This window comes from Penaeus monodon, chromosome 11, assembly GCF_015228065.2.
Source record: "Penaeus monodon isolate SGIC_2016 chromosome 11, NSTDA_Pmon_1, whole genome shotgun sequence".
Taxonomy (NCBI): domain Eukaryota; kingdom Metazoa; phylum Arthropoda; class Malacostraca; order Decapoda; family Penaeidae; genus Penaeus; species Penaeus monodon.
The window spans coordinates 28,477,174-28,489,673 of NC_051396.1; the positions used below are offsets into that span (position 1 = coordinate 28,477,174).

General features: G+C 42.1%; 3 protein-coding genes across 4 annotated transcripts in view; 2 read left to right on the forward strand and 1 right to left on the reverse strand.

The window, feature by feature from the left end:
• LOC119578883 overlaps positions 1-481 on the forward strand; it is a 2,142-nt gene extending 1,661 nt beyond the window's left edge. Inside the window, exon 2 of the mRNA XM_037926543.1 lies at positions 1-481. This exon is cut by the window's left edge and continues 636 nt beyond it. Within this exon, the coding sequence (XP_037782471.1) occupies positions 1-325 (325 nt within the window). The 3' untranslated portion in view covers positions 326-481.
• A 9,358-nt stretch (positions 482-9,839) lies between these two features.
• On the forward strand, positions 9,840-10,879 carry LOC119578884. Its single transcript, XM_037926544.1, has 2 exons — positions 9,840-10,311; positions 10,463-10,879. Exons 1-2 carry the CDS (start codon positions 10,126-10,128, stop codon positions 10,679-10,681), a joined length of 405 nt encoding a protein of 134 aa, XP_037782472.1. The 5' UTR covers positions 9,840-10,125; the 3' UTR covers positions 10,682-10,879.
• Positions 10,880-11,791: 912 nt separating this feature from the next.
• LOC119578886 overlaps positions 11,792-12,500 on the reverse strand; it is a 19,573-nt gene continuing 18,864 nt past the window's right edge. Inside the window, exon 6 of one of the 2 annotated variants that reach the window (XM_037926545.1) lies at positions 11,792-12,208. In XM_037926545.1, the coding sequence (XP_037782473.1) occupies positions 11,993-12,208 (216 nt within the window). In that variant the 3' untranslated portion in view covers positions 11,792-11,992. The remainder of the gene's footprint in view (positions 12,209-12,500) is intronic. The other variant, XM_037926546.1, reaches the window with a different exon arrangement.

The window sequence follows — 12,500 nt, forward strand, 5'->3', positions numbered from 1 at the left end:
CTACAGCCCCACAGGCCAAGAAGAGCAGAGGAGACCGAATCTCGGCAGACAAGCCTTTCGCCCGCGTTCGAACTCGCTCGAAAGTTACTGGGGCCCGACGGTCTCGCCTACCAGTTCGAACGAGGTTTTTACTGACGCCTACAACGAATCGAACGCCTCCAGCCCAACGCAGCAGCCACCGCCCTTATTTCAGCAGCAGCCCCGGGAAATGGCGATGGCAGGACAACGGCCGCAGCCTCACCAACCCTTCATACCGCAGCCCGACTATACGTGGCACAAGAAGAAAAAACGATTCCCCGTTCAGCACCCGGATTACCCGTTTTAATTTCTTGTGTAAGCTACGCGAGTTCGCTTTATACTTTAGATACTTTAGTACAGGTTTGCAACGTACAAAGTGTATTTAGGTTTAGATCTCCACGGTAAAACTATAACCAATTAACATATATGTATATTATATTGTGAATAAATGCATAATGTGTAACGCTCTATTACACCCCTCGTCTGGACTGCTAGAACGTGATTAACAAGCAATTATTCATATAATGAAAATAGTTGCCCATGCTCTACTATTTATGGAGACTATTTAAATGGACTGAATAGAAAAATGTATCTTGATACTTCCTGTGACTGAGAAACATTGCTATATAATTATCAAAGCTATGAAAATAAAATTGTCCAGGTACAATTCACTGCAAAATTATGACTTTGCTTGAACATTCAATCCTCTGCAATCAGTGAATGGACTTTTTCTTTTGCAATATGTTTATTCTGTTTTATCTTTCTAAACTAAATAGAAAATTAAAGTAATGCAAAAGCCACTCTCAAGGCAAGGGATTGATACGGTAATTAGGTAATGATGCTGGCCATGAATACTAATTGTATCATGGCAGAGAAAAAAATGTAGAAATTCTTATTTGTGAATATTAATCTTATCTCAATCGTTATTCCACGCGATTACAGGATCATCTTATACCAGGTTGAAAATATTTTCCTAAATATCAATGTTTTTTGGTGTGCGTTTCTTAAATATTATTTATCATTATTTTTTAAAGAAGCTTAGAAATCGTTCGCTTAATCTGTTTTGACGTTCCCATAATGTGTAGGCTGGTTGATGAATAGTCAGGTGCGTAGACATCTTATTAGGAGACTGAAAAGAGAGAGTTAGAAGGAAAGAAGAGAATCTAAATCTCTATCTATCTACCTGTTTAAAACACACACACACACACACACCTATCCACCCCCACCCCCCACACTCATACACACACACACACACACACCTATCCACCTCTACCCCCCACACGCGCGCACACACACACACACACACACACACACACACACACACACACACACACACACACACACAAACATACCCACACCTATCCCCCCCACGCACATACACCCAAACACACACACACACACAAACATACCCACACCTATCCCCCCCCCCCCCACACACACACATAAAAAGGAAAAACATTTGTAATATAATCTCACAGATAAGGGTAATTTTACAGTATGACTTCAGAATCACTTTTTCATTTTTTTCTGCACGAGCTCCTCATGATCTAATCTTTGATAAGAAATAGAAGTAGTATCACTATTTTTTTCAGATGTATACACCTGTCTAGATTACACTCTCAGGTGAATTTCATTGTTATCCAGTAGATAAACGTTAAATATATTTATAAATCTATTCATTTTAGAACTTTAAGTAACTTGCTTTTGACGACCAATGCTTCTTGGTTGATTATATATACAATGATTCCGGTGTCAATGACGCATTTTTCACTTTATAAACCTGATATTTTTTTATACAACGAAAAAGTATACCATAGGCCTATCTTAGAGAGTGAGGACTAGCATGATCACTCCCTAAACTTCTTTGGGATTACTGATTTTGCGTCATTCATTAAACATAAATTATTCTTTGGAGCGACTGGTGCATGCGGTGCTCTGAAGCAGGAAGTAATAGCCTGGCCTTCAGAATACGCCAATGTTGATTCTGTGTCTCCGACTTCTAAATGTAGATGATGTCTGACATATTCATCTAGTAACTATCTGAATTTTGGTTTGTTCCTATGTAACTAATGCCTTAAAGAAAATATGTACGAAATTGAATGAAAATGTTGAATATCTGTAACAGTTGTTAGGTTAATTAGGAATTATACATGCTTCTTTGATTGATTATTTCACATTCGGACAGCGCCTTCTTTAGAAATTCACTTTAACCCAGAAAGTAAACATTAGGATAAATATTTGTCAAATCGTTGCTGGGGTTACGTTATCTCCTTTGCACCATGATCTTCCTTTTCTTTTATGAATATCATGGCAAATGCGTTGTTGTTTACCTCAGCACATTTCATGCTAGAAAGAACTTGAGCAAAGTGATAACATATAATCAAGGACATGAGTCCGATCGTGTACCTCGGGAGTCCAATTATTGGATCTTTTATATATCTTTTTTTTTTTTTCGTCCGTGTCCCTAGATACGAATTCTCCCGACACAAGGGACGAACGACCCCAGTGCGTCGCAGTGGCGCCTTAATGGCTGATTCACGCTGCCCATCACCATCTCACCACGTTATAACAGGAAGAGGATGCTTTAATTGGTTTGTGTAGTTCTTCTATTCTATTCCGTAGTTGGTCTTTGAATAAGCTGTAACCATATCCCCTGTTTTATATATTGCCTAACAAGGTCAATAAATTTTTCATTCATAATGGAAAAACACTTTCTGCGGCCACTAGTTAGTTAGTGACCGTTGGCAGGGGTGTCGTTCTAACTATCGGCAGCGTCCCGGCAAAGGCTCGGCACGGCACTGTCACGTCATGTCAAAATATTCTTCGAAAAAATCCGTGACGTGACGGTGACGCGATGTGATGATGGCGTGGCGGTGACGGACCGTTTGGTGAGAACAGAGGCTTTATTTCCGCCGTCAGAAACTGTCGTGCTACACTTTCCTATTAAGGTGGCGGAGTCATATATAAACTCCTGCACCTCGCTGATGCGCTGGAGAATTAGAAAGTCCTCTTGACATTCAGGAGAGCCTCATCCAGAAGGGAATCAGAGGAAATCGCTTGGCTCAGAAAGGTGACTACTTCAGGAACAGGACAGCCAGAGTCACATTCTAAGGTCACCTATCACAGCAGATGCCACTAGAAAATGGAACGCCACACATTAATGTCCTGCATCCTCAAATTAAACCTCCCAGTGGGATGCAAAATCATCTCCTATGCAAACGATCTTGCTATCATCTCCACTGGACCATACTGCCTAAATAAAGTCCAGCGTTGTCTGGACCTCGTGTCTGAGGAGTGTGGTAGAACATGACTAAAGATCTCTGCAGCCAAATCCAAAGCCATGGCTCTGAGATTTAAAGTTCAAGGCCCAAGTCTGAAAATCCAGGGAATGGACTTGGAGTGGGTTCAGGACTTCCTCTACCTTGGGGTAAGGATAGACCGGAACCTCTCCTTCCAGAAGGAGGTCCAGTACCTGGTTGACCAAACCAAAACAAGATTGTATGTCATGATAGCAATGAGCGGGAGGTACATAGGAGCCAGACACAAAGTACTAAAACCATTCTATGCACATGCCGTCCGGTCCATTGTGGACTATGCCTCGATAGAGTTTTCCATCATGGGCCTGTCAATGAAAAAGAATCAATACCCCACGCCTAGTCTAAAGGCAGAAGCCCAGAGGGTCATTGCAGCCATCACTCCTCCGGGTAGTAGAACATACTTCACGGATGGATCAGTCGATCCCTTGAGGCGCACTGCAGGCGCCGGCTTTGCAGCAAGGGATACCACAAAATCCATGAGGGTAACAGGCAACGCCTCCTCGCTACAGGCAGAAGCAGTTGCAGTCATGGGAGCCCTAGCCCACACGTCCTTGAGGGAAGGACACGCGGTCATACATACAGACTCCAGGGCAGCCATCGACTGTCTTCAACAGCACTCACCCAAAGACATCATCTACCTTCTGACTGCTATCCTCACAATGGCACAGAGGATTCATGCTCTGGGTAGAATAATTGTAAAAGGCTATCATCCTTAGTACAATGGTGAACAGAGGGTAGTTATACTTGTTAACGGCTTGACTCTTTATTTCTGAGAGTTGACACCACGCAGTATAAGAACACGACATGTTTAGTTATACGGGTTATCGGGCCGCGCGGAGGTCACGGTCAGCTGCCCGGAGAGAGGGCGGAGCTGACCTTAGCGCGGTGGTAGCTTAGCACGAACTCCCCCGGAGGGAGGCGAGAGGTGACCCTACCGCGTCGGTGCTTCACACGAACTCCCGGTCAAACGAGGTCAGATATAAAATGTGACCTCCGCCCTCGCTGAGCGGGTGGTTCTTATTTGTGACATTTGGATCCACGTGGAAAACAGCCATGTGGTCCACTGGTAACAGAAATAGAATTATCCACATCCTGTAACAGAAATAGAATTATCCACATCTTATATTGCTCGGCCACCTACTCGCGCCTCGCCCTCGAGGCGCCTTCAAGGGTGACCTAACTTGGCTGGTCGTCTCGTTCTTGTGCGTTGTCCTGGTTCAACTTCGTGGCTGCTCGTCCATGTTGTCCTCATCCCCATGGTCCCTGGTGTAATCTGCTCGTTCTCGATTTTCACCCCGTCCTCAAAAAGCCCTCGCACAGGTCCCCCTTGACTTCAGTTCGCCCTTACCTCCTCGTAGTCCGGGCCCCGGGCCCTAACCCCGGTGGCGTCCTCGTCCCCCTTCCCTCACAAAATCTCGCCCCGGGTCCTTCTGGGCGTAAACCCCTGAAAATTTTCCCAATCCGGTCTAGGGGCTGGGGGCCAGGGGGGGCCCAATCTCGGGGGGCTGATATCTGCGCTAACGGGGCTCCTGGTTGCCCCGGATTTTCAGGCTTTCCGCCACCCACGCTTCCCCGGGGGGCAAACCTGGAAAACCTTTGGGGAAAAGGGTTCGGTTCGCTGGTTTTAAACGGGGATCGGGCAGGCAACTCTTTTTTTGACAAAAAATCCTGGCCGGGGCCTATGGCGAATCTTCAAATTTCGCCCCTTCTACAGCATCCAAAGGGGCCTCCTTTTTTTGGTCCCGTGTCGGTCCAAAGGGAAAATTTTAAAGTCGGGGAGCCGATCATACACGAAAGGGCCAGAGTAAAAAAAAAAAAAGGCAACAAGAGATGGGGGGGTAATTACCAAAAGCCGGTTTTTCCCAACAATTTAGGGTTTTTTAAAATTTTGGGTTTTTTTTAACTTATTTTCGTTTTTTTTTTTCATTTTGTGTTTTATTTTCAAAAAAGGGTTTAAAGAAAAAAAATAGAAAGGGGTTTGTCTGGGGTCCGCATAGCCCCTTTTTGAACTACCAACCATCTCGGGAAAATTTATGAAAATAGAAAAGGGGAACGACTCGGGGGATCCGCGAAGATCTATTTGAACCAAAATCGTCACACAGATAAAATAGATGTAACTTGTACCAGACGGCGACAGACAAAATTCCCGGGCAAAAGAGAAAAATTTCTTTACCCCGGGCCCACTAAAGACAATAAAAAGGGCCCAGTGTTTTTTTTATCCTGTGTAGGGGTGATTGAGCTAAATGTGTGTGTGTATGCGTGTGTAAAGTGACAGCTATCTTTAAATAAGGGAAGCGGAGGGGACCTCAACGGGAATGAAATCACAAACCAAATATTAGCGTTCCCTATCCAAAACTAAAGAAAATTAGCAATGCTAGCTTTTCCGATTATTTAAAACTCCCACATTAAATTTTAAACTTTATAATGATATGCAAACAAAATTACGCATGAAAAATTTGGTGACATAAAAAATTTCGCCAAATTTTTATCAAGAAAATCTTCTGGGGTTTCAGAATTGAACTGCCGGGGAAACATTTTTTTTTTTCTACTTTGCACGCCCAGATTTAAATAAAACTAAATAACGGGGGGATCCTAACCCAATGCCGTATTTTTGAACTGAACCCGACTCGAGCCGGGAATATAATTCCTGCTCTCTTCTGGTACTGAAATTTGGGCGCTCGAAAAATTCCCAAAAGGATATAAAAATTTTTCCCAAGAATCACACAAAACGCGGGGGGGGTTTACCCAAAACATGCAACGACTTGAGGAGGGTGAAAAAGGGGGTTTTTTAAATAAGCAAATATATTCAAAGTTTTAAACCCTAGCCCTACTTTAAATTAAACGGCCCTCCCCGCGGGTCACACTGACTAAAAGGGGAGCCGAACGAACGAAAAAACTTTCTCTCGAAGAGGGAGCGCAGATCATTGGGCTTTTAACGCAACCCCCCGGGGGGAAATTCGGGCAATCCTTTTGCACTATGATAGGGGGGAAGACCCTACCTAAAATTCCAAAATATAAAATTTTTTGTTACCTGCTTCGCTCTGGGCCCCCGAAAACTTGCAAAAAAAAGCATGTAACAATGATATGTTTCCCAATTGGTAAATCTGACCTACCCACGCCGCCCCCGGGGGGCAGGGAAAGGAAAGTGAGGTCAGGTGGGGGTCGGGGGGCTGGGAAAACGGATAAATGAAAGGTATTCGGATAAGATAAAATCACGAACGCTTTTAAATTCGTTGAAATTAAACAATATAAACTCTAAAAACGAGAGAAAAAATTTAAATTTATTTTACAAAACCGAACGATTTTCATTTTTTTTGATCACATACTCGATCGCACGGGGAAAAACGATCTGGGTGGGAAAAATATTGGGGAAAAGTGGGCCCTTTGCTGCATTAACCTTTTTAAACCCGCAAAAAAAAAAACAACGGGTAACACCTGTATGGGAGAAGGGGAAAAAAAATAAGAAAGGGCCCAAACGTGTACTTACCCTGTTTTTTTTTTTTTTTTCGAATTCTTTTTTAGCGGTCGACGGGGTTTTTCCTTTGGGGGTGGTGTGTTCGTGTTGCTCCAAAAGGGTTCAACGCCCTCGCTTTTTTTCCACCAGTATAAAAGGTATTCGTACTCTATTTAAATGGTTGACAGGGACGCAAAACCACGTAAAGGGGTGGGAAAACACCCCTACGACGAAAGCTAACGACTTTTCTAAAATGTTTAAAAACGCCCGCGTGGAGGCCCGGTCACGCCCGGAGAGGGGCGGGGCTGACCTTAGCCCCGGGGGTAGCTGGCTACTACTCCCCCGGAGGGAGGCGAGAGCGACCCTTCCTGTCCTAACTTTTGGGACGGACTCCCCGGGCCCAAAAAGAGGTAGATTTTAAAAATGTGACCTCCGCCCTCCCCTGACGGGTGGGTTTTTTATTTTTTGCATTTGGAAACCCCCGTGGCAAACACCATGTGGTCCACTGGTAAAAGGAAAAAAATTATCCAATCCCTTTTAAAAGAATAGAATTTTTCCACATCTTATAAAATAATAAAAAAACTGGGGCCCGCCCACAAATTTCTCAGAGGGAATGAGCTTGCTGAAAGACAACGACATTGCAGGGGGGATGCCCCCAAAAACCCATGAGCATACAACCTAGCAGAACATTACTGAAGGAGAGGTGTACTGCGGCCGCTCATACCTTCCTCCTGCAGCTTCACAGAGAGGAAACGAGATCCTCCCCCTCGGCCAGCTGATACTCAAACGCCACATACTATGAACCTCTGGCACTCTCTGAAATAATCAAGAGAAGTACCGAAGTCATTCTTCACAGAATGCGCCTAGATTACCACTGTGCATGGCAGATCATAGAGACAATAAACCGTAAAGAGAAGTGTTGCATGCATTGCGGCGAGCCGAACACCACACTCGTACATTATTTAGAGATTTGTGAACACACACAATTCCTGAGACAGAGTCCGCCGACAACAGCCGTCGTGCTGGTAAAGAGATTATGCGGTATGCTTACACCACGGCTACAGGAGCGCCTGCTGGTAATCCCATCGCCACGGTAAGCACCGAGTGTCAGAAAACAAAATGAGACAGCCATAAAAAGCTGACACAGGCCGGGCCATATTTGGAAAGCCCGGGCGAAGCTAGAATTTCGCAGATCTCTCAAGCAAGCTGATGCGCGTGCGGAGCGAAAATGGGAAGCTCAAATTTGATGCTGCACTCTATGATGTGTTATTCAGAAACGATCAGGATGTTAATGAGAATATTACTGCACCTAGTGCGAGACTAAATGTATTTGGGTGTGCATATATATATATATATATATATATATATATATATATAATATATATATATATATATATACATATATATATATATATATATATACATACATATGTATATATATATATATATATATATATATATATATATATATATATATATATATGTATGTATATATATATATATATATATAATATATATATATATATATATACACACACACACACACACACACACACACACGTATGTGTATATATACATACGTGTGTGTGTATGTGTATGTATATATATTTATATAATGTACATATGCATGCTTTGTTTTTAATTTCCATTTATTATGGGGATATGTAATGTGATGTAAGATAGTCTACATCTATGACCATAATAGGATCCTAAGAAATATCTCTCAATACTTAGGCAATATAAGAAAATATGTGAACATTTCATTAGACCGTCATGCTCTAGCAACAAAATATTCATCTTGAAAATCTACAGTACTATCGTAGTGAAAATGCTTTAATATCATTAAGGCCATGGCTAAGAAGAACGAAACTCAGGTTTATCTTTCATGTGCCTACACTTTTAACACATTTCATTGTCATGCACAGGTAACAATAGTCATTTTTGTTTTATTATATAATTTATTATTTAGCCTTGGACATATTCAGGTTTCCAAAAGTGTCCCATGACGAATGAGATACGGGAAGTATCTCAGACAGATTCATGTTTTGTTTACAGGATGTGTTTGAATGGTCAAAAGAATATTACGGAAATTTATATTATGTTCTACATAATCAGTTTACTTCTTGTGTACGTATAATTGAATACGAAGGCGTAGACTCATGTATCCCTTTAAATGCAATTAATATCAATTAATAAAAAGTGACACATTCAAAATATTTGATGGAGTGTGACGTCCGAAACTGATTTCGATAGACGAAGGAAAAAGTATTTTGAGAGGCGCTTAGGGACCGCGCATTTTCAGCTGATTTCGGTAGTTCTAAATCGTTTTATTTGTACTTTTAATATGTTGATAACAAAGAACTTGTATATAGTGCTATTTCCTAATGTAATATCAGTAAAACAGTGGTTGATCATTTAACATAATTAAAAAATAAAATCAGATTTGTCAACTGAAGCACAATTCTTAGGAATAGGGGTGGAGTAGAGCCACTGATCTAAAAAAAAAAAAACTGGATCGAGCAATAGTGCTTTGTGAAGCACTATTGAAAACTCCGGCGCCATGACAGTGAGACCCAAACAATCAGTGGATGACTTGGGGCGCAGTGGAAAATTGCTGTAGATTTCCCAATGAAGTCTCTGCTTTGCATGAATTAAGGAGAGTTTCTATCCAGAAAGCAGTTTTCAGCTATTTTCTAACAAAAATGATAAACTAGAGATATTTCTAGATTAGTCCGTCAGCAATCCGTTTGCAGCTACAATCAGCGTAACAGAAATTTGACTTTGTTCGTTGAACTTGAAAATAATTTATCAAGGTGAAGGCGGCCTAAGGCGCTTTTGAACTTCATTTGGTGCCAAAAAGCAGAACAATCTTATTCAACGTTTGATACTCTTGGGATTTAAATTTTCAAATAACTTTTGGTACGAGTACATCTTCGCACAAAGTTCATAAGAAAATCGTGTGCCAAACATTATTGGTATTTGAATCATTACCACCATATAGTGTTAATGAGTTTGGTATGTTTACCTTTAACTTTCCCGCGCATTGGGTCTCAGTGTCATGGCGCCCACTAAGAGCCAATTGGCTTCATAAACCTTACCGCGAAAACAATAGGAAGCTCGATCCAATCTTTTTTTTTAGATCAGTGAGTCGAGCCTTTGGCAACAGCGTAGGACCATTGGCAGAGTTGCTGTCGCGACGAGCCCAGGGAAGTGTTGCGAATTTAATTAGCGACAGTTTCTAGTGTCGTAAGACAGTTTTTTGTCAGCGGAAATAAGGCCTCAAGTCCATTTGACTGCATGGAAGAAATTCTGCCGGAACGGTGATGGGACAGTGACATGATGAATAATGTGAATCGCCCTTTAAAGGTCACTATTGCGCATGTGCGCGGCCGATGGCGGTTTCTTCTCACCGCATATTCCTCTTCAGCTCGACTTGTGATTGGTGGAAAACCTGATGCTAGGGTTCCAAATTATGTGGTGTGGACCTGCTGGGATACAAGACGACCCAAGAGTTCCTATAAGGTGAGTTTTGGATTTCAAACACTTGCATATTTCTGCCTAATTAGATAGAACTGAATGCCAAGAAACCGAGCCTTATCATGAGACAAATTAGGTTGAAATCAGTGAAATGTTGTGGATTCTGTGGATGATTTCATGAATTTTCCCTCGGCAGGTGCCATGGCGTCCTAACCCTGGACCTGTCACTGTCACTGGTGGAGAACATGCCTTGCAGTGTGCGGAATGGCTTCACTTAGGATCGGACTGCGAGGTTATGGTAGATAAAGCCACTGCAAACAACCAATGCCTGTCTGAAGTGAGCCAAATGGTGAGGGTGGTCAGGAGACGAGTTTTGGTGGAGGACCTAAAAGGGACATTTTTTTTTTCTTTATAGGATCAGGAAGGAAGCTTAAACATCTATGATTGCGGGGACACTATTAAATTTGTGATACGGTGAAACACATATGTGATTTAAAGCATTCTTTACTTTTTTATTGTTCGTTAGAAAAAATACATTTATGTGATTTTATTGAAACATATATCCTTTGTCTACCAGATGTATCTCTATAGTCAATAAATATTATTACGACAATATGAAACTTTATCAGTAACATATAATGAATTTTTAGAAAAATTTCTGTCTTGGGGTCTGAAGATACCCCGGAATTTCTTTTATGTCACAGGACAAGAATTCCTATAAAGGGTTAGCTACGCCGCTGGATAAACACATACATACATACACACACATACACACACACATACACACACACACGTGACACACACACACACACACACACACACACACACACACACACACACACACACACACACACACATACATACATACACACATACACACATGCACGGAGGCACAAACACACACACACAGATATATATGTGTGTGTGTGTGTGTGTGGTGTGTGTGTATGTGTGTGTGTGTGTGTGTGTGTGTGTGTGTGTGTGTGTGTGTGTGTGTGTGTGTGTGTGTGTGTGTGTGTGTGTGTGTGTGTCTGTGTGTGTGTGTGTGTGTGTGTGTGTGTGTGTGTGTGTGTGTGTGTGTGTGTGTGTGTGTGTGTGTGTGTGTGTGTGTGTGTCACGTGTGTGTGTGCGTGTACAGTGAGCGAATGTGTGGATATACATGTACGCACACGCGCACAACTGTGAAGTGATCATAAAGTGAAGGGTTATGAAATATTACAATTTGGTCTTGATTATGATTTTAAGCAAAAATAAAAATCATACGATAGGACGGTGGATATTCAATTATACGAAAGAAATAAACTATATAAACATTCGCACACGGACATTTATATATATATATATATATATATATATATATATATATATATATATATATATATATATATATATATATATATATATGTACACACACACACACACACACACACACACACACACACACACACACACACACACACACACACACACACACACACACACACACTCTCTCTCTCTCTCTCTCTCTCTCTCTCTCTCTCTCTCTCTCTCTCTCTCTCTCTCTCTCTCTCTCTCTCTCCCTCTGTGTGTGTCTCTCTCTCTCACACACACACACACACAGAAAGCCTTTTAGGACAGCAGTAAACAGGCGAGCCACGTGCCACACCAAAGCATCCCTCCACACATGCCTTACACCAACAAGATCCTGAACTTCCAGATTCTTTCCGCATAGCTGGCCACTCGCAGATCAGCAATACAACCATTCTTCATGGCCCTTCGGTCTACACCCCACAGGGCACTCTCCATACACTCTGTCCTTGACGTGCTTCTGGCGGTAGGTCCTCGCGCCGACGAAGGTGAAGTTGAACCGCTCCGAAGGGAAGGGCAGCGACCCAGGATACCTGTAGCAGAGGTACGAGTCGTGCTGGGTCACGTTGCTGCGGATTCTGGGCCACAGTCTGAACTGCGGTAGAGAGGACAGTTTTCAGGAAAATGCATACAGAGACACGCATATAAACAGGCACGTGTGGATGGCAACATGCATATTCATATGGCTTGATTAGCTCTCCGGAATAAATTATGCAGTTAAGTATGCCTTATACAGACCAATCCAACACCAGATGTGTATATATAATTTACAGTCACTAAAACAAGAACAATACATAAAAAATGGCAATTGCAACTTGTCTTCAAGAAAATTAACTGTATTAGTAACGTTTAAAATATTTCGTCATGTATATTAAGCAGAACGTGTG

What these genes read in the sequence shown, in the direction of transcription:
- LOC119578884 (XM_037926544.1), top strand. Translation starts at nt 10,126, where the DNA reads ATGATGAATAATGTGAATCGCCCTTTAAAGGTCACTATTGCGCATGTG. An exon ending in GACCCAAGAGTTCCTATAAG is followed by an intron (nt 10,312 to 10,462) that starts GTGAGTTTTGGA and finishes TTCCCTCGGCAG; the next exon opens with GTGCCATGGCGTCCTAACCC.